At 43.2% G+C, this 20,849-nt stretch overlaps 1 protein-coding gene across 1 annotated transcript in view; it reads left to right on the top strand.

Moving 5' to 3' along the window:
• The first annotated feature begins 5 nt into the window (after nucleotides 1-5).
• Nucleotides 6-20,849, top strand: part of LOC144114445 (uncharacterized) — a 30,519-nt gene continuing 9,675 nt past the window's right edge. The window contains exons 1-4 of the mRNA XM_077648191.1: nucleotides 6-362; nucleotides 3,435-3,905; nucleotides 7,017-7,277; nucleotides 13,566-13,646. Of these exons, the coding sequence (XP_077504317.1) occupies nucleotides 290-362; nucleotides 3,435-3,905; nucleotides 7,017-7,277; nucleotides 13,566-13,646 (886 nt within the window). The 5' untranslated portion in view covers nucleotides 6-289. The remainder of the gene's footprint in view (nucleotides 363-3,434; nucleotides 3,906-7,016; nucleotides 7,278-13,565; nucleotides 13,647-20,849) is intronic.

Here is a 20,849-nt window from a genome sequence, read left to right on the forward strand (position 1 = left end):
GGAGGCGCTGCTCGGGCAGTCATGCAGTCGCTACTAAACCGCATAGCGTAGCGCGAAGCGGTGATGAAACTGGGTGAAACCGTTTCTGTTGCTTAAGTGCTTACGCGTGCTGACTAAAAGATTGTAGCCCGAGGACGGAGAAGCAAAAGGCGATCGCGGCTACAGACATCTGCTGTCCATTCTAGTTTACAAACTGCAGTTGTGCTGCAGTTTGTTTTGTGTAACGTCGTATCTGAGTTATCAACGAAACTCTTATTTAAAAGCAGTATTCGTCAAAATCGTCGCTGCCATGGGAGTCTTCAAGCTCTCAAGTAGAACTGCTTGCTTCTTACTTTGGCTCTTCATTGTTCATAGTGTGCAAGGTAAACCTCAACAACTTGTGTGACCTGTGTAACGGCACGAAACACGCTGCCGTACCTTTGACTTCGAAAGTTTTGTTGAGGCTTCACGGTCGAAAATTTTCTGCTTTTGTGGACGATTTTGCACAAATCGGTACTGTTTCTGTGAAAGCTATACTTTTGAGGGCCGGGCATGTCTTGTGCAATGTATTCTCTGTATGCGTGTGTCTGCATAAACACTGCACCTAAGGATATGCGCGTGTCCGGGTATTGCAGATGAGTTTAATTTAGGCACTGTGTGGTGCCATGTAATCGGACATTATTTTATATTAGCTGAAAAGACATCTTACGTTCAGTGATGTTGGGGGGTGTGTCTGCGCGCGGTAGCAAGTAGTGAGACATGGGAGTAAGAAAGAAAAATTTCTCATGTCAAAGGTAACTAAAAAGTATTAACAGTAGTTTCTTCCCAATAGTTGTGATTTATAGGCAGGCGCAGCCTCTTATCTGCAAAGCATGCGAAAAAACAGGCCACAGTGAAGCAAACAAACACTTTGGGCCAAGTCTAAAAGTCCTTTCATTTCGCCTGTACTCGAGAAAGAAGTTTACGACGTTTGTTATCAGTGCTGTTCACAATGTCACAGTGGCTGTCGTTTCATTTGAGCACCATTTATGAGTGTGGAGGTTCATAGAAGCTCCACTTTGGTTCTTTCCAAAGGATGTGCAGGCTAAGTTTGTTCCTACTTTTGCAGTGGCATATCATTTCATTGGTTCTGTACATCTAACTTGAATAGGACAAGTTGTCGGGCTAGTTGGTGCTGATCCATTCTTGTTGGTAGCGCTTAAAAACACGGACAGAATACAGAAAACATGGAAGACGACGTTACAAAGTGATATCTAACTTGTTTGTTGATTGTATATGTCCTGTAGTGTGAGGAATCGAGGGACAATACCATGCATACAATAGCACATAACGTGCATATTCCAGTACATTATTGTAATTAAGGAGCCGGAAGTGGAATGTTATGGCCCTAGTAAATTCAAAAGAGACATATATTTTTACTTATCACGTTTGTGGAGTCTGCCAGGAATTCTATCAACTAATTGTATTTCTTAAAAAACACACCAGCAGTTGAAGGTTGTTAGTACATGTTAGAAAATATAAATGTACTTAACCAAGCAACAGAAGACGGTGGTTAGAAGAGAGGCAAATGCCATGAAACCATGCATGCATGTTTATTTCTTGTTCTAATAAAGTTTTACAGGGCTTCTTTAAGTACAGTAATGATATTTACATACCTTGGAAAGCGGGACTAAATGGCCCCTGTATTTGTTTTGGTTCCATTTCCTGAACCTCATTGCAACTGCAAAGGCCAGCTGCTTAATTTTTTTAACATACTTCTCCTTCCAATGACATAAGAGGAGCAGGACAACTGTATGCATACCATGACAAGGTCCTGGGGCCTTTCGCAGCCACCTTGCGCATGCCCGGAGAGTGAGACCTAAAACCCATGTTAGCAAGGAGTTTGTCCATTGACTTGTGCTATCATCTATGATTGCCAAATTGGTCATTTCCACTCTCTTTATCTGTTGTTCACAAGTGCATTTTATCTTCAATATTTGCCTGCAGGCCTACTGGATAATCGTGAAAATAAGTTGTTTTATAATTACTAAGGCAGTAAGTTGTGATAGCAGTCATAAATGGTTGCTGTGGGCATGGTGCTGGTTTTCCTGCAGCGTTTGAGTGTGATCCTCAGCTGAGTGTGATCCTCAAGCAGCATACTAGCCAAAACATTGATGTTTTGGCTAGTGTGCTGCTTGAGGATCACACTCAGCTTGGCACTGAAGCCAAGTCATTCATGTTCATAGGTGCAATCAGGCAAATAATTCTCATTTAACTGCGTGTAAGTTTTACCTAATTCCATAAATAATTTTATCCTCTGGCTGTCTCAACCATTAAACATAAATTCCAAGTTTGTGGAATTTTTAAAATGTGAAAAAGCAGAATAATTTGACTGTTGAATCACAAACTCCTCAACACCGGCACTGTCTTGTGTAGAATAGGCACTGTGTGCACCAAGCTTTTGTTGCACTTCTCGCAGATGAAGAAAGTATCTTGAATCAGGTCTTCATGATGGCTGAATTTGCATGAAATACATGGTACCATGGAATTGCCATATGTTACAGTGAAGAAATTAACATTACGCTGTGCCTTAAAAACATTTTAGAAGTATCAACACAGGAAACAGACCTTTGATCTCTTTTTGGGAATCTTACCATGAGGGTAGATAGCTTCTGGTACACTGATTGCTTTTCATGTTTCATGCTGGCTCGAGTGATTTCCTGCAGCTTGTCCATGGGAGACAGTACTTTCATAGCAAGATGTGTACAGCTATTTTAACATTAAAACTATGGGCCTCATCTTTTGTGGAAACAGAGTGTAATAAATGTATTCTTACTTTGAAAGTTAGCTGATTAATATGTTTAAAAGGCCAGTTTGGAACCCTTTCTATTTTTAAAATTACAACTTTTTCTTAACAGTGACAGTACTGTGTGTATGTATTTACCATATGATGAGAGTTGCATCAGTGGTTTTATGCTAGCTTTGCTAAGGAATTGCAGACTTGTGTAGAAGATTGCAAAGGTCACCTCACATTAGAAAAAAGTGTGCTGTTGTGAGTATTGCCTGAGGGGCAAGGAACATACATTGTGAGGATCGTTTTTTGGGATATAACTTTTGCCTGCTGTCTTACTTTGATGCAGCAACAGGCGTTAAGTTTCACTTATGCTCAGAGTGTTTTATGCAGTATGCTCAGCATGTTTTGTGAACATGCTGAGCTGCCTTGTTGCCACAGATGGCATGTTTGGCTTTTCTAGGTGTGCCAAATCAGTCGCAGTTGTGCTAGCTGCAAACATTTTCTTTTATAGGGCTAGAATGGTGTGTTTGTGGTAGAAGGCAGCCGTTTCGTTAGTTTAAATCCACAAGAGACTGTCCCATCTTTTGTTGCATTTGTTTTTATCTGTTTCAGAAATGTCATTTATTTTCTCTTCACACATGCATGGACACACACACACATCTATATATTTTCCCTTTTGCAGTTTGTGCTCTGACAGTCCCTTCTATAGCTTCGAAGAAAGAAGGAAGTGAGGAAGTGGCAAGAAAAGCAGCTGCAGCAAATGCTGGCATTGAAAAGGACATTAACAGACCAGATGCATCTAACGCTGCTGCACCACTCGGTGTAGAACATTCTGAGAGCAAGAAACCTGTTGACAGTGGTGGCAGTGGTGACCCAATCAAAGTTGTGCAATCAGAACCTACTTCCACTGCAGAGAGCAAAGCTAAATGGGAAAGCAAGGATGTTCAGAGCCCACTGAACAGACATGCTCAAGTCAAGTCGAACCAAGGTCACCGGGATCGAGTGGAGAGTGGTGAAAGTGCTCAGAAACCAAGTATGTCCCCTGCTAAGCCGCTGGCTCCCAAACCAGCGAGTGCTCCGGTGGTTGAGCAGCAGGAAAGTAAGGTTGGACATCCAGCCTCAACAGGTAGTGACAAGTCGACTGCCAATGCAGGTAAATTACCAATGTTATTCGCATCACTTGCAGTGTGAAAGCAGGAACTCTTGCTTGTGGCTCCTTTTGTAATGGGTTGACAGTGTTTCTGTGGGATGTTATATAAGTGCAGTAATGGTCACATGGGCCTTTACTTTTCATTTGTACACCTAGAATTCGAGTAATTGTGGCCATGGGGTCAGTGGTAGTTGTAACTCTTAATACTACAGCGTCCCTTCACTATAGGATCAGCAGCCTGAGCTATGACCCAGTTGCCTTTGAATTTGTATCCTGCTATGGACTTCAGGGGTGAAAAACCTGTATGATATACCCTTGTTTTTCTCCAAGCATGCATGAAGAGTTTGCGGAGACAATGCAAAAAAAGCTGTGTGACAGCACCTGCTTCTTACATGCATATAGTTGCAGTATAAGTTAAAGCCATGTTACTTGCATTTAGCATCTTGAGCAAACTGCAAATATATAATTTTCACTAGTGTAAAAAATCGCATATATTCTAATGTGGAATGTTGCAGTTGAGGTTCCTAAGAATTCTTAAAATAGAGCATTTATTTCATGCTCTAACTAATTAATGCACCAAACCCAGGGTAAGTAGTTGAGCATCTCAAGTGTCCTTTTTTAACTAGAGCAGACAAGGGAAAGGAAATGAGGGGCTTGTTGTGTGTACATATGAAGGAAGTCAACAGCCACCGAAACCAAGGAGCATAGTGGAATGCTTGTATTAATGAATTTTTTTTATTTTAGATATATTACAGGCCTCAAGAGGGGTCAGGTACAAAAGTTTAAAATTTGTGGTGCTGATTGATTGGAGGTTAATAGTGTAATTATGTTTATCACTTAAAGATAATTGATTAGAAAGCAGAAGAAAAAAATTAGCTGTGGTTTAGCTTTAGTTAAACCTGGTGAGAAGTGAAAGAAACCTCCGACTCTTCGTCGCTGGTTAAACGTACCGCCTGAAGTACTTTCTGCTGTTCCTTCGCCCCGTAGCACTCTTCCGTCATTTCTTGATGCATGTCGCATGTTCTTCTTCTGTCTCTTCGGCACGGCGTTTCTTCCTAGCCTCATTGAAACATTGAAGCTTCGCTTTCCAGCGTGCTATCACGGCAGGATGTTCTTCCTCCTCCATCGCAAAACCGGTTTCTACCCCCACCAGCTCGCCGTTGGTATATATACAGAGCTCTCCATTGATGTCACAGATGGTGGTTCCGCCCCTGTTGTCAAGCAGAGTATATATCTCCATGATTGATGTGCTTGGTTACTCAAATTCCTTTTATACGACATCACCGTCATACAGCATCGCAAGTTGTCCCAGCTCTTCACCCTTTGACCTTGACCTTCGAGAGATTGGGGGGTTGGCACACCATCTTGGTTTGGCATATATGCACCACTATGGCCTATCTGAATGTGCTCCACGGTTTGACCTCTAAAGCTTTTCAAGGTCATAAACGGAACTACACTACCCTCTTGAAAATCTGGCATAGTGAAGCTTTCGCTTCAAAAACAACCACATGCTGCTGATGAGATCTGAACACACAACCTCCGAATTTTGTGTCCGGTGCTCTAACAACTGAGCTATCGCAAAGGTTAGCCAGTCTTCTGGTTTATGGTTTATGGGGGTTTTAACGTCCCAAAGCGACTCAGGATATGAGGGACGCCGTAGTGAAGGACTCCGGAAATTTCGACCACCTGGGGTTCTTTTACGTGCACTGACATCGCACAGCACACGGGCCTCTAGAATTTCGCCTCCATTGAAATTCGACCGCCGCGGCCGGGATCGAATCCGCGTCTTTCGGGCCGGCAGCCGAGCGCCATAACCACTCAGCCACCGCGGCGGCTACTAGCCAGTCTTCTGCTTTTGTAGTTATTTGTATTGCATGTAACCTAACCTTGAGAGTGTTCACCAGCGCCACCCTCGTCCACAGCGGCGGACGTAGTACATCCTGTATTACCATGAGTATGATATGGAACATCATCGAATGGTGAGGGTGAAAGCTGTGCGATAACCCTCCAGAACCAAGGCCCTTGCTAAGGTATTGAGCACCAGCAGCGTTTGGTTGTTTTTTCTTCTGCTTTCAGATCAGTTTTCATTAAGCGATAAAATAATTACACTATAAATTTCCAATTGATCAGCGTCACAAATTTTTTAAAAATCATAATAATTGAAACATTCTCCTATGCTCCTTGGTTTTGGTGGTTGTTGGCTTCCTTCATGTATCCTCTTTTAAATAGGGCATTTCAGATGCTCAAGCACTTACTCTGTGCTTGGTGCGGTAATGGCCAGAGTATGAAATGAATGCTCCGATTGCTCTACGTAAGTGTGTCATTCTAATTCAAATCTTGTTTTAACCGCTACGCTAAAGTTCATATCTGTTTTCAAAACAAGAAGCGGCAGCAATGCTCATAGGTACAGTTACTCAAATAGTTGTGCTCTCTTCAGGCATAAAACTGGAAAGGTGCAAGCAAAGATGTCAACTAGCCTACCCAGGGGGCACCCCTAGTCCTCTGTAGATAAATGGAGTTATTTTTTTTTTTACTCTTTTTAAGTTAGCAGGCAGCTGCAGCAGCATGTTTCATTCAAAACATTTTGGACACGGGTGTGAACACGGGCAGCTTTATTGCCTGTATGCATTATCAGCAAAGTTTGAAAGCTTATTTGAGTTTGGTTATATACATCAAGGCGGATGAATAAAAGGAAGTGTGGTTGGAAGTGAAATTATGACTCCCAAATCCACTGCTATTTGGTTAAAGTAATGCCAACGACAAAATCACGCGAGCTGATCTAGCAATCTTAAAGAAAGTATGTCCATGTTGCAGGCAAAATTAAGACACCTTTAGTAAAAGAGAGACATTTAATTCATTTGCATAAACCTGGCAGATGTGGTGTATCTTCCTCGGTAAGGTTTATGAGTTAGAAAGGTTGCAACATCACCCCCCTGCTCCTCTCGCACTGGTACACTGATGTACAATAAAGTGTACAGGGTTAATCAGGGAGGTGCACTGTTTGCTTGCTGTTCAGATGGACTCTTCTGTTTCGTATAAAGCTGTGGATGTGGGGAATCGGGGAGGTGCATTGTTTGCTTGCTGTTCAGATGAACCTTTCTGTTTCGTATACAGCTGTGGATGTGGGGAAGATGAAAAACTCTGGTGTGAATAATACGGCAAAGCATCCTGAAGATGAGAAGACTTCTGTCAAGAAACCACTTGAAGGCTCTGCAGCAACTGTAGGTGCCAGCCTTGCTGCAACTTCTGAAACGACTGAAACGACTACGTTGGCTCAGGAAAAGACATTGGCAGCAACTACCTTGAAGCCAGCTGAACCTGCACATCTTGTAGCTTCTGAACATGCAAAGCTTTTGCCAGGTGCACCATCTCAAGGTGAGTACATCTAGAAAAGCATGTAATCTGCAGCTTGTTAAAAGTGATATGCACCAACTATCATTGCGCATTGTTTTGTTTGTGTGCATTCGGCATTGGGATTCATACTGTAGAATTCGGTGTCAGTATAGCTTTTTCTGTTTTGAAGGCAGGAATAAGTATGGCAATGATATAAGATTGCAAAAATAACCTTGTTAATGATGCATTGTTACTTCTTTATGCCATGTGAAGCTATTGACACCATGTTTAATTCTCTATTTGTGTGTGCATGTGCACGCGCGCGGGTGGGCCTTTTCTCTTTAGGACTCCTAGGTACAGCTGGCCACTTTTTTAAAAAGTATTGTGTGAGCATCGACTACCCGGTGCTGCTGTGCCAGAAGACGGAGACAAGAAAGCATGTGACGGCAAGGGCATGCCCACAATTCCTGCTGCTGGAGTGAGCATCGCCTGCTAGGCCGTTCTGATTAGAGGAAGCAACCCTTACCCATTATTGGCTGTTATGCATTGGAGCCCCAAGAAGCTGCAACCAATTTGCTTTTATCCGCTGCATATACTGGGGTGATATTTGAAAAGAGCACACATTTGGGATAAAACAGCCTAGCCTGCCCAGGAAACCAGTTGCAGTCGTTACTTATGACACATGAATTGTAGAGGATCCACAATATCGGTGCAAGAATTTAGTTAAACGCTTTCGAGACGCTGCCTGCAAGCGCAGCTAGAGCCTAGCGTCAAGCTTGGAACACTACGCTTTTGCACCAGTCCAGAGCCACAAACACACAGCAGATAGAACATGAAACAAATTCTCTCAGAAGTCGGTCATAAAACTTGCTTCACGGGGGTTTCTTTGTACGAAGCAGAGCAACCAAGCAGACAGTGCTTTCTGCGGAAGCATGATCAGTGCGCATGCTCCGTTCCCTCACCTGATTTCTTTTCTGCTTTGCCTCAACACCGCTGCGTCAGGCAGTCAACGCTTGTGCAATACTTTTTGAAAAAGTGGCTGACTGTACATTGCAGCTAGGTAAGCATATTCCAGGAAAAGTTTTGTTAAGCATGGTTAAATTAATACTCCATTATGTGGTTATTGTTTCCTGCATCATGTTTCTACTTGTTAGTCTGATTTACTATGATAATAGTTATGCTGCTAATGGGGATGAAATATTTCTGATCACTTGTTGGCTGATGCCAGTTAGGTGAAAAGGAAGGTACAGGGAATTCAGTACAGTCATGTATTGATTGATTATGAAGACTATATCTCAATCAATACATGACTGTACCGAAGTCCCTGTACCTTCCTTTTCACCTAACTGGCATCAGCCAACAAGTGATCAGAAATATTTCATCACCATTAGCAGCATAACTATTATCATAGTAAATCAGACTAACAAATAGAAACATGATATAGTCTTCATAATGTGAGCCTATCTTGAGGTGTGTAGAGGTGTTAGGCAAAGTGAGATGTAGTCATTACAGGATCGTGTGGTCTAGAATTAGCATAGATTTGAAAAGTTGTTGAGAAGAAACACGTAAATTATTCATTTTGCAATGCTTAAGTGCAGAAATTCAGGATCTCACTCAAGAACACATATGCTGTTTTAGGCGAGAAAGATGAGCATACAGTAGAAGCTTGCTAATTCGAAGTCACTGGGACAACGATAAGCATTCGAGTTATCTAGCGTAGCAAAAAAAATAGAACCTAGGCAAAAAATTTTGTTCCAGGAATGCGGTGCCCTTTCTATTGGACGAACTTTGCGATTACCGTATACTGCCATGTAAAAGTCAACCCCAACTCGCTTTTGCTGGCCAAAAAGAAAGGGTTGACTGCAAATATGAGTCGACGAATACACCCCCACTTCGTCCCGCCGCATCACTTTGTTTTGCAGTTTCTCGCAGGATGGCATCGCAGCGCGCGCACAAACAAAATAATGCAACAAGCACGTGACAGTGCGATCACAAGGACAGCAGTCTGAAGCCAATAGAGATGAAAAAAGAAAAAACTGCGCTCCACCTTGCCTTGCATACTCGCTTGTGGCTCGACGGACTTGTGGCAAAGTGAACTGCAAATGGTCCTGTAGTTTTGGATTCTGGCGTGACACAGGCCTCAGAGATTATGGAAAGTTTGCTCTCACATTGCCTACCGCTCATCAGAGGAAGTGACTGCCAGCACGAAAGAACCGTGTAAACAGCGCACAATTTTAATTTTCTTTAGCAGAATCGATTCGCATATGAATTCACGGCATTTTTCCCGGCAGGGCATCCTACCGGGAACGGGCGCCGGCACAAGGTGTGCACTACCCACCGCGCATCCAAAACTACCTTAGACTGCAAAATCAATCAGCTATGCCGTTAACCTAACCCTCTAAACATGACACACCACTCAAACGGCGCAGGCCAGCGTTGTGTGCAGTCAACCCGTCGCGGGCATGGAACATGAATGGTGGTGTCATGGGACAAGTGCAGGCGTGCATTTCAGCAGTCCGCAAGCCATGCCATAGAGTGATTCTTGTGGTGGTACTGGGGCTGGGTCGCTTCGCATATCAAGCATCAGTATTGCTCTGCAGTGCCACCTTGCGGCTTTGAGGGGCCGCCGCTTCACTCGAAATCGGGATCGGGATGGCGAAATCAGGATTGGGCATTCCCACATAGCAGCCCAGATCTTCGAATTAACCGGGCCAGTGCAGGCCGCTGCTTTGAACTATCCAGTCAAATTTCCATTAGAAATTGCAGAAGCACAAAATTCTTTGAATTATCCAGGATTTTGAATTAACCTTGTTTCGAGGTTTTACTGTAGTGAAGGTTTAAAAAATAACAGCCTTGTCAGTATAATCATGGCGTGGGCAATTGAAGTAGAAGGTAGGAATTTTGATTGAGGTGAAATTCTAGAGGCCTGTGTACTGTGCAATGTCAGTGCACGTTAAAGAACCCCAGGTAGTCGAAATTTCCGGAGCCCTTCACTACGGCGTCTCTCATAGCCTGAGTCGCTTTGGGACGTTAAACACCCATAAACCATAAACTGTAGGGTAGCAGGCAGAATATTGGCAAGTTCTCCCAGAAAGCAAAAAGGAAGGGGGGGAGGATCTTGTTGTGAGGCACCAGATCAGCTGATCTTGAAAGTCTGTAACTTCACAGAACGGAAAAAATTAGCAGTGCTGTCAAAATTTATGTGAAGAAGGTTAGTATCACAGGTAGGCATAACACTGGGAGGATTTAACAAACACTAAAAAAGGGAGGAAGCTTGAAAACAGAAAAAAATGAAGCTAAGCATGGACATAAAGCAGGTCTACTAAGTAAATACAGTTGAATCTAAGCGTGGCACAGATGAGACAGGGACGAGGAAGGCACATGAAAACAACGGGTCAGGCACCAACTTACAGCTGAGGTTTATTCACCCAAACCTTCCCATTATTATGATGCATCCGAGCCATATCACAGAAGCCTTTCACAAAAGCATAAAAACTGCCAATAATTATCAACATGCAGATTCTTTACTCAAGTCCAAATCATTAAAGGACTATAGACACCAAATTTTTGCTTGCTTGTTTTCCTATTTCAAGTGGTGCATTAGACATTAGAATACATGGATCGCTGTGTGGCATTCTTTGCCTACGGCCACTAAATAATTTATAATTGAATTTCTTCTTGATGCTGTTTTGGCTTCAGTTTCATCAACTAAACGATGACTGTGACGTTTAGTTTATAGGTCACGTGAGGCATGAAAAAATAAACAGTGTAATTGCTAGTAGGTCATTTGTTTTCATTCCAGCTCTTGAAGCAGCCTGGTATAAGTGTTGTAGTGAATTAAAACTACGTATAAGCATTTATATTGCAAATTTTTTCATGCCTCGCGTGACCTAAGTGTGAACTATACGTCACAGCCCTCATTCAGTTAATGGAACCAAAACAGCGTGAAAGAAGAAAGTCAGTTATAAATTATTTAGTGGCCGCAGACAAAGAATACCACGCAGCGATATCCATATATTCTAATGTCTAAAGCATCATTTGAAATAGGAAAACACGCAACTCAAATGGTCTATAGTCCTTCATATCTATATAGTAGCTTTATGTAATTTTAAATATCATCTTCTACATGATTTGTAAACTTGATGGGTTAGGTGAGGTCTAAAGCAGAACAAGCATTTCCTCAGACATGTGCTGGTGGTTTGATCAGCTGGAATAAAAGAAGAGTAGTCCTTGTTAGTCAAATAGTGCGCGAGTAGTATTTGCTATTCTATTCAATTCATGCCACACTTTTACCGTTTGAAGTATTCGAACGTCCTAAACATTCACACATTACTAAATTTCTTGTTCACCTGAACTCGCGGCCAAACTTTGCGACAATTCCAAATGGCAGCAGCTATCACTTCTCACATGAATTAACGTGCCCTTTTCTCATACAATAGACTGGGCTGCGCGCTTGAGGGTCAGAAAATGTAGTGCAGCACCTCGTGTCACTTGATTACGTCGTGCCACAATGCAGTCAACGTCTAGCTGTGAACACGCTAACGAAGAAAGCGAATGGGTAGAAACTGAGCTTACGGAGGATAATGGAACTGGCTAGGCTGCAGTTGTCTTGCGGCGGTTGCACTGGTATTGGTCCTTCACAATTTTCATCTATTGGAATCTAGAAACTGCATATCGTAGGCCACAGATGGGAAGAAAAGGTTTATGACAGAAACATAAGTCTCAGAGCCAGACCGTTCAACCGCACCGCATACAGTGTGGCCCGTGTGCTGGGGACGAAACAACGCCAGCCGTGCAGCTAGTTTCATTTTCTCACCTTTGGGAAGGGGACGCAAGAAAAGGTGCCATTTGGTCTCATGGTTATATTCTTGCAATTTTGTTTTCCTTGAAACTTCCAGCCGTTAAACATGGGTAGGAGTCATGCAGTTGTCATTCGTAGGAGTCATGCAGTTGTCATTCGCATGCTTGACCTTATGTGATGTGACCTTATGAAGATTCTGTGCAGCGTATTTTTGCAAAAGCTAATGCACTGAAATATAGTATTTTTCCGTGCACTGTTGAGGACTGGAATTCACTGCCGAAAGAAATTTTGATACCAATAAATTAGAAAATTCTCTGGAAGTGCACCTGTCACACTGACATTAATTATTGTAGTATGGCTTTGTGCATTTAAGGTGTAAATGATTTTCAAGCTTGTTTGAATGTATTTTGTCTCTTCCCACTTCTGCTTGAGCCTAAATAATGCCTGCAGTATTGTGAGATAAATAAATAAAATTGCCATACCTTGGATCTTTTAGGAGCAATACTTGCAATTCTTTTGTGCAGTTTTAGCATCATGGTGTCTTAGGTAGCTCCCAATCTGCTTTAATGTTCCAACACAGGGGTTCTCAATCTTTTTAGCATCAGGGAACCTTAACTTCACATTCAAAAGCTGTTGAGGAATCCTGCATGTCTTGGATTCCGCCTCTTTATACCTGACATGCATGCAGAAAAGAGCTTTCTGAAGCACAGCCCCTAAAAAAATTGATGTTTACTTAATAATTGCTGGCTGCTTAGTGAATCATTGTGCTGTGAGCAATTGCAGTATAACCAGTCCCAAAATAAAAAGGGGCAAAGGAAAGTTAGGGTTTAAGGCATGCATGGATTTAGTTGCTGGGTGAACGTAAAAAACACACTCATGTATCCCAAGGGTTCCTTAGAACCCAGTTTTTAAAAAATGAGTGTGGTTCTAGCTCAGCATTTTTTATTTGTCTTTAATCCAGTGGTTCTTAACCATAAATGTAACAGGTACTGTTTGATTACTGTGAAGGCAGTTGTAAAGCCTAGGGGAACACAGGTAGAAGGATAACAGATGAAAATTGTTTTTGTAGATTGGACTTGTTTTATGAGTGCACACACTAGGACAGTTCAAGAAATGTTGTATTATTACTTTGCTTTCTTGCCATCTTCAAAATTTATCAGTACATTTCAGCAGTGGATGCTCAAGCCACTGCCTGTGAAATATTGAAGTCCCTGAAAAGACTTCAACAAGCGTATACAGTCATGAAGCCGAAAAAAAGTTGATTGCTTCACTTGAAAGAAAAAAGCCTTAAAGATTTCTCAAAACATATTTAATAACCCAGATGAGGCGGCAAACTCTAATTTGAAAATCACTTGTCCAGACGAAAAGTGTTGGACTCATTTCTGCTGCAGGAATTTTCTGCGCATTTGTGTGTATTCGTTGCACATAGCAGTGGCTGTCCTTTTGCATGCCTGAACCTTTCTATAGTAGCGCCTATTTGTTGCAGCTATTTGTTACTGCATTACTAGTGCATTTATTCTTTCTCGCAGGGCAAGGAGTGGAGAAAAAGTATTCAGGTACGGTGCCTGACGTGCCCAAAGACTTTGGTGGAATGGCTTCAGCTAGTACAGGTGAGTGGTCACATTGAGCATAGTTTTGGTTTTGTTATGTCGGCACAGCCATAGTAGGCTGCTGGCACGGGTTTTAATTAACACTCTGAAGGCAATGGTAGCCGTTGTTCTGGAACAGTAGCCAGCTGCAACGGCCATAGTCTTGGTTGCTTTCTACATGGCAGACAGAACAGTCCTTCCACTCTCGAAGGAAATCTCATAATGGACCGGCAGACATCTCGCCTTTGGATATATCTGGTTGTTGCAGTAATGCATCCTGGCTTGAGCTCACATTTCAACTTGCAGGCATGTCTGTTGGAGGAATCAAGGTTGACTCCAAAAGCGCGACTGAGAAAGGTGTGAGTTGCGACGGGACAAATTGCACGCCATTTACCCTGCTGCCTTGCACTTGCATTTTCTTGCCCAGATGAGCAGCTGTGAGAGCAAACTTCCGGTAACTATGACGCGTGCTGGTGTCTGAAGCTACCAAACCACTGGCTTTTCAGTTTGCCTCTAGTCAGGCGGCCACATGCGAGGGCGCCGTTTTATCGCCTTTTTACCTGCATTTGCCTCTGACTACTGGCTTTGCGATTTCATCATTTCATCTTTATTTCTTAGAACTGCACATGCACCATCATGCTATCCCATGGGGAACTACACAACGTGAGGTAGGACGGGAGGAGTCAACTTTCTTTTTTTCATGCTTGTTGCTTTCGCTGCCGCCGAGTCATTCAGTTCATTGTGGGTGCAGGTCAGCCCAATAATCAGTTTCTTTTGGAAGCCTTCTTTCGCTTTCCTCCTCACTGCCTGGATTGTCGTCACCACTACATGACAATATAGGCAGCAATATACAGTGAATATTGCATGTTATGACCTTTGCAAAGTTTTTTAGGACGTGTTTGCAAAATCTTCATGTAATTTACACACCCCCTTTTAACGTGACAGCGTTAAGGTGCTTTTGTCACAGAAAATATCACCATCGTCGACGTCATTTGACTGTAAGCGAAAAATCCACGAAAATTCCTTAGGGAAGCAGCCTAGGAGGCAGGTGGCCCACCTAGTCCACATGACCCTGCGGCATTATCACATTCTGTCCACTGTATAGTGAGCAGGGAGCAGTTGACTTAATGATTGGTCGCTCGGGAAGAGCAACCTGGGTCGCACAAGGACCGGTGGCAGCACCTGCCAGCGCAGGCCAGTGGCACATCGTTTAGCCGCTGACCACTGCCCGAGGAGTGGTATGAGGACTTCCAGGGATTTATGACTGTAAAGTACAGAATGACCATTTCTACATATCAGGTGTTTCAGAGAAGACTTTCAGTAATTCTCGAAAATAGGTTTTTTGAGGTAAAAATATGGCTTTTTCAGCATAGTATTACCAGTGCTGGCGGACAACAGAAAACTGGTGAATCGTTTTGAGTAGTAAGCTGGTTAACTAATTTTTAATAATGAACTTTTTAACTATTAGAGTTAGCGCCTAGTAACACCATATCAGTTTTCAGAATTTAGAAAACGCGATTACCCTTGGCACTGTGGCTCGACAAAATTTAGCCTTATTAACTAGTTACGCACACTGGAAGGGTTGCTTCGCCTGCATGGTTTTCAAAATCGCGTGTATTCTGGCACAGCGTAGCAAGAATTTGTTGAGCCACAGCACCAAGGGTAATCGCATTTTCTAAATTCTGAAAACTGTTATGGCTGTTACTAAAGAGTGGCCACAAATCTCTAATTGCAACTAGACGCCTAACTCTAATAATTAAAAAGTTAGTTATTAAAAATTAGTTAGCAGGCTTTCTACTTAAAGCAGTGCACTGGTTTTCTGGTGTCCACCAACACTGGTAATACTATGCTGAAAAACCATATTTTTACCTCAAAAAACCTATTTTTGAGAATTACTGAAAGTCTTCCCTGAAGCACCTGGTACTCATATGGGAATTAGCCCATTACGCTATCGCATCATACCCTTAAGGTGGCACTTAAGTGACCCCTCCAATTTTTTTAAAGCCTTAATTAAAAGAAAATAGTGTGCAAATTATGTGAGTAAATATGGTACCCAAAGGCCCAAATTAACGAATGCCCCCCTAACCCCATCCCACCCCACAACATTGCCAGAAACTATTCGCATCATAGTAAGTTAACCAAGGTGGTAATCGTGTTCTTTTGAGATGAATAGTGCATGGCAACAACGATTTTCCAAATAACCTCAGATGCATAGTGTGTGCACTCTCTCAGTATTGTTAATGCGGGACTGCTACAGAATGGTAAAGGCCTCCGTGGTGGCCTCCTTCACGGTGCAGTGTGATAGCAGTGGAATCTCCTTACAAGCGGCACCCTTGCATGTGAAGGAGTGCCTCCGCACTAACTATGAACAGAAAAGGATCATACGGATTGAACTGGGAGAAATGCGTCGGCTCTGGAACGGCGAGACGCCTTCTGGTGAGAAAATGAAAAGACCAGTGACGCACCAGTCAGCGTCCGAAACTGCACAAAACTGTACTGAGCTGGCTGGCTTATGATGCACGGCTGGATCGCCATGGCTATGGTCTTGAGCGAAACTCAGAAAAGGGAAACCAAAACTATGTGACCGCACAAGTTTTTGGCCCCAGGGCCCTGTGAACGTTGTTGCACCAGACATTGCCCAACGTAAAAGGTGCACGGCCACTCCTCTGACGTGATAGTTGACATGACACAGGATATTCGCTGCGTCGTTCATACGGTGACATAGCCTCCAGTTGGCAGCGCGTCCGAATTAACTGGTGTGGGCCTAGCGGTGTCCGAATTAACGTGTGTCTAATGCCATAGACTTTCATGGCGTTAGCCCGGACCACGTCGGCAGTCTGAATTATCCGGATTTCTGAATTAATGGATCGAATTAACGGGGGTCAAATTAATGAGGTCACACTGTATGCAGCGTGTACCACGGTGTGTCGGGACATTCCCAAGCAGGAATCGAATGGATAGCCCTATCGATCTGAATACCAAAGACAGGAAGCCAGTTTCGTCCAAGAAGGTTTTATCCAGTTCTCTGGATGACTACAAGTGGTTAACTGCAGGTGCTGCAGTTGAGCGTGATTTGTACCATTGCCATGCCCAGAAATCGCAGAGACTGTCCAGTCGATGTGTGCAGGAAAACGTTCATTTCCAGCCGTGGTGAATTGCTTGTCCATGTGACATTGAATGTAGCTTTGCTAATGGTTGTGCAGGTGGAATCAGAGTCCACTTCAACGTTAAAATACTTGTCATCTATCAATACCTTCCCTGTAAACTTTTTGGAACAGGGACGTAGTAGGAAATGCAGCAGTTGCGTGTGATTGACCGATTAGCGATGCGGGAGCCGTCTTGAGTAGCTGCTGTTGTGGTTGTGAGATGCTGTGGGCATTATGCAAGTTTTTTGCAATCATCTTCATTTTGATGCATGCCTTTGCAATGTGTTTTGCGATTTTTGCAATAGTTACTCACAGCTGTCTGAAGCTTGCAAGTCTCCAGACTGTATTAATGATCGGATATTTCAGATGATAGTCAGCTCTGTTTTCTCTTGCCTGCACTTTTATGCTACAAGTACTTGCTTTGTGAATGGCTTTAAAGTCAGCCTTCACATTCTTCTAGCAGTCAGCTATGTTTTCTGCGCACAGTGAAGTACAGTCGTTCTTCATTAATATGACCTCCGTTAATATGGACAGCTCGAATTATGGACAGTTTCTCTGGGGACCATACTTGTTCAACATATATACACCTCGTTAATATGGAAACTCGCTGTCTGGACAGGGGGCAAATGCACAGAGCTCATTGGGGCCCATGTATTTTTGTCACGTTAATATTGACAGCGATGAGAACAGACTCTTTACTGCCCCAACCATATGTTTCATTGCCTTCATTTTGAGCGCAGGACAGCAGAGGAATGCAATGGAAAAGTGCACATGACTGACTGATAGCCCTTTTCTTTTGTGGTTTCATGTTTACCAGTGCAAAGTTGCAGAGTCCACGCTCCTTACTATATACCGTTTTGCATGAAGGGTTGTGAAGAAAACTCTCTCTGCAGTTTGTGCTGCATAGAAAGACTAATTCAGCAGCTGCCAGCCAAGTGATTCATGGGGTCATGGTATGTGAGCAGTCGTAGTAGGAGTTCGGTATTCTGTTCATGAGATGTTTTCAAGCGTATCATGAACAGATCACTAGGTGCATGAAGATTCACGCTATTATTTCAGGCATAATGGCAACCATGATAATGGGCTCAGAGCTTCCAAAATTGTGCCTGATTTGAACTTCACTGCGTCAGCACTATGCAGAGAAGTGGACCTTAATCGTAGCATTTTTTTTTTCTGAACGTTCTTTTTTTTTTGCAATTTGTTATTATGGACGACTCGCTTTATAGACAAGCTTGCTCAGGAACCAAAGTGTCCATATTAAAGAGGAACGACTGTAATGGGCCTTCTGATCAGCTTCTTCTCGGCGAAGAGGTGTTGTTAGACCTGCTCGTTTCACTGTCCACGCTCAAAACAATTGTTCAGCATGACATCCAATGGCAGCATTGCTGGATTTAACCGCTGGTCCTGAAATTGCTGTCTGCAGCGAGTTTTGTGGGTGCTGTCATATTTTCACTGACTCTCACTGCCTTCATGGTCATGCCATTCAAAACGTGCGCGCAGTACACTTCGGATGATTGTAGGTTAAAGTGCACCTTCAGTACCGTATCAGTCTCATCGAAGTTGACCTTAGCTCATCAAAGTTGACCTCACTGCGTGCTGGGATTGCACCAGGGCACAGGCCACGTCAAAAGTCTTCCCCGCATAGCATCAGCAGGTGGACATGTTCCTTCAAGACAAACTGCAGCTGTTCATATCAGGATTTCCGGGAACTGGACTTGCCGCTGTACTTTAGCATCCGTGTAGACAGCGCAGAAAAGACGGGGATGTAGGAAGAACACAAAGACGAGCCTTTTCGCACTTACAGATTACCAACTCGCCCAAGCATCTGTTCTGGCATGCAACCAATCTCGGCTGTTGCCATAGCTTAAAGGGGCTCTGAAACACCTTCCAAGGAGAGCACATCAACTCGCTCAATCACTGCAGTGTGTTGTTATGAAAACCTGAGCCAAATAATACACTTCTACACGCAGCAGAGGACCCACAATCACGCGCTAAAGTTGGCGAGCCCTTCCCAGCAAATTTTTCATGCTCGCACTCTCCTCCATCGCTCGCATCTGCGTATGCAAGTTGAGATGTGGCCATTGGTTAGATTCTTTCAGACTTCAGGCAGCTACCATGGCCACGGCCAATAAGCTGCGTAACTCCGGCGGGTCAGGAAGCCCCGCTCCCGGAGGTGGTGGGGCCGGCGGAAGAGCTCCGATCTTCCAGCGTGCAAAAAGTGACGAGAGGAGAGGAAAAGGCGCGAAGACGGTGAAATTCAAATTTTGACTACTGGTAACTCAGCTTCTACAAAGCGCATTAAAAAAAATTCCTGTTAGACGATATTTGTGAATTGGCGTGCTTTAATGTCCCAGGCATACCGCAACTTTATTAGAGTCCGTTTCAGAGTCCCTTTAAAGCTGGTGGTCACTTGCTTAAAAGATGATGTATGTGTAGGCCATCATTCGGTGAGTGTTCAGTCATCCTTATTGGCAACTGTTATGTCGATACAGCTGTGGTTGGCGTCTGTCATGGGGTTTAATTGGGACTCAACATGAGTGGTAACTGCTATTCTGGAACAGTAGCCAGCTGCAGCAGCCCCATGCAATGCACTCATGAGGCCACAGTCTTCATCCTCATGCACACAGCGGACAAAACAAGGTTTGTTTAGTTCGTGCATGCACGCCTGCACACGTGTGTGTTTTACATAAACGTGGGATCAAAACTGAGACTGTATTCTAAAGCAGCCTTTTCATTATTGCTTACTTTTGTGTGTGATCTTTCCTCTAGGGCAGTGCTTTGCTGCAGAAGCCAGGGTTCACTGATATATATGTGCCAAGTCAGTCATACCTGGCATATTTCAGTTATCTCACTATAGATTCTGAATTGAGTTTGAAAGTGGCATTGACAGCTACTCTGTGGTCAGATACAATTCAAAAGTGCTAGTAGCACTGAATTCCATAATTAATACCAGGTGCTTTCTTTCTGTGGTACACAAATAATCCACATGTATGATTTTTGACATGTTCTTTCTCTGCAAAAAGATGGTATCAAAGATGCCTAGCTGTTTTGTTAAACAGTGACATGTTTTTAGCAGTAATAAAAGTGCCCAAAGGAATCGTCTGTCAATATTCAACTAAAATAAAATTATTTCAATGGTAGCCTACCTTAAAAAAGAAAAATAAAGCTGTAAAGATATAATTTCATCAACAGTTAATGACTATATTCTGCGCTTTAAAGGCCTGCTTGGCTGAAATTTTGCAACCCTTAAAAAGGTTTTTTCATAGTGCACTCCCGGAATATGTTACCCACAAAGCACTACGTTCCAGTTTGAAGCAGTCAAGGCGCCAACGGCATGTAAAATCAGCATTTACAATACCAAAACTGGAAAAACGGGCGCCATTACCACCCGCCAGTAGTGACGCTTGTTTAAGACTGGAGTCCAGACAGGTTCGGAGCGTGTGCTCAATGCAGCTCGTGCAAAGCGCTGGTACTGGTACATACTGGTTATATATGAAAAGCACATATGAAACCACATAACACGCATCCTCAATGGGATGCAACACCCCGGAAAAAGTTTTAAACGTGTTTTGTTTGCTGTGGTAGACTAGAAAACTCCTCTCACAACCTCAGCAAAGGTGATCACACCGCGGTGCTAGTGGGTGCTGTTTGCCTGGCAGTATTCGATTACAGCTTGTGCAAAGTTCGGACATTGCCAAGGAAGGAGGCATGGTCAAACGGAGGCCAAGTAGAAAAACTGTATTATCAAGTCGTGAGTGGGCACGCGTGCCTACAGCACATGCACACTGTGCTGTGCATGCAATATGGTTATTGTATTGATTAAAAAAAAAAGTGCTGCCTTCTTCTTTCCCTTCTCATTTTTCTCCCCCGTGGAAAGCTATTCCTGCCTGTGCTTAGGAAATTGGAGCAGGTGCATTGAACGTGAGGGAAATCAATAAAAACATCTGGATGTCAAAAAAGGGAGAGAATTCAGTGCAGTGTAAAGCAAAAGAATATACCAGAAGCAAAATTTGTGTTACAGAATAAATATATATTTTTCTCTTCGAGGACCATGGCATCAATCCGGTCCCAATGGTGG

This window comes from Amblyomma americanum, chromosome 1, assembly GCF_052857255.1.
Source record: "Amblyomma americanum isolate KBUSLIRL-KWMA chromosome 1, ASM5285725v1, whole genome shotgun sequence".
NCBI lineage: Eukaryota > Metazoa > Arthropoda > Arachnida > Ixodida > Ixodidae > Amblyomma > Amblyomma americanum.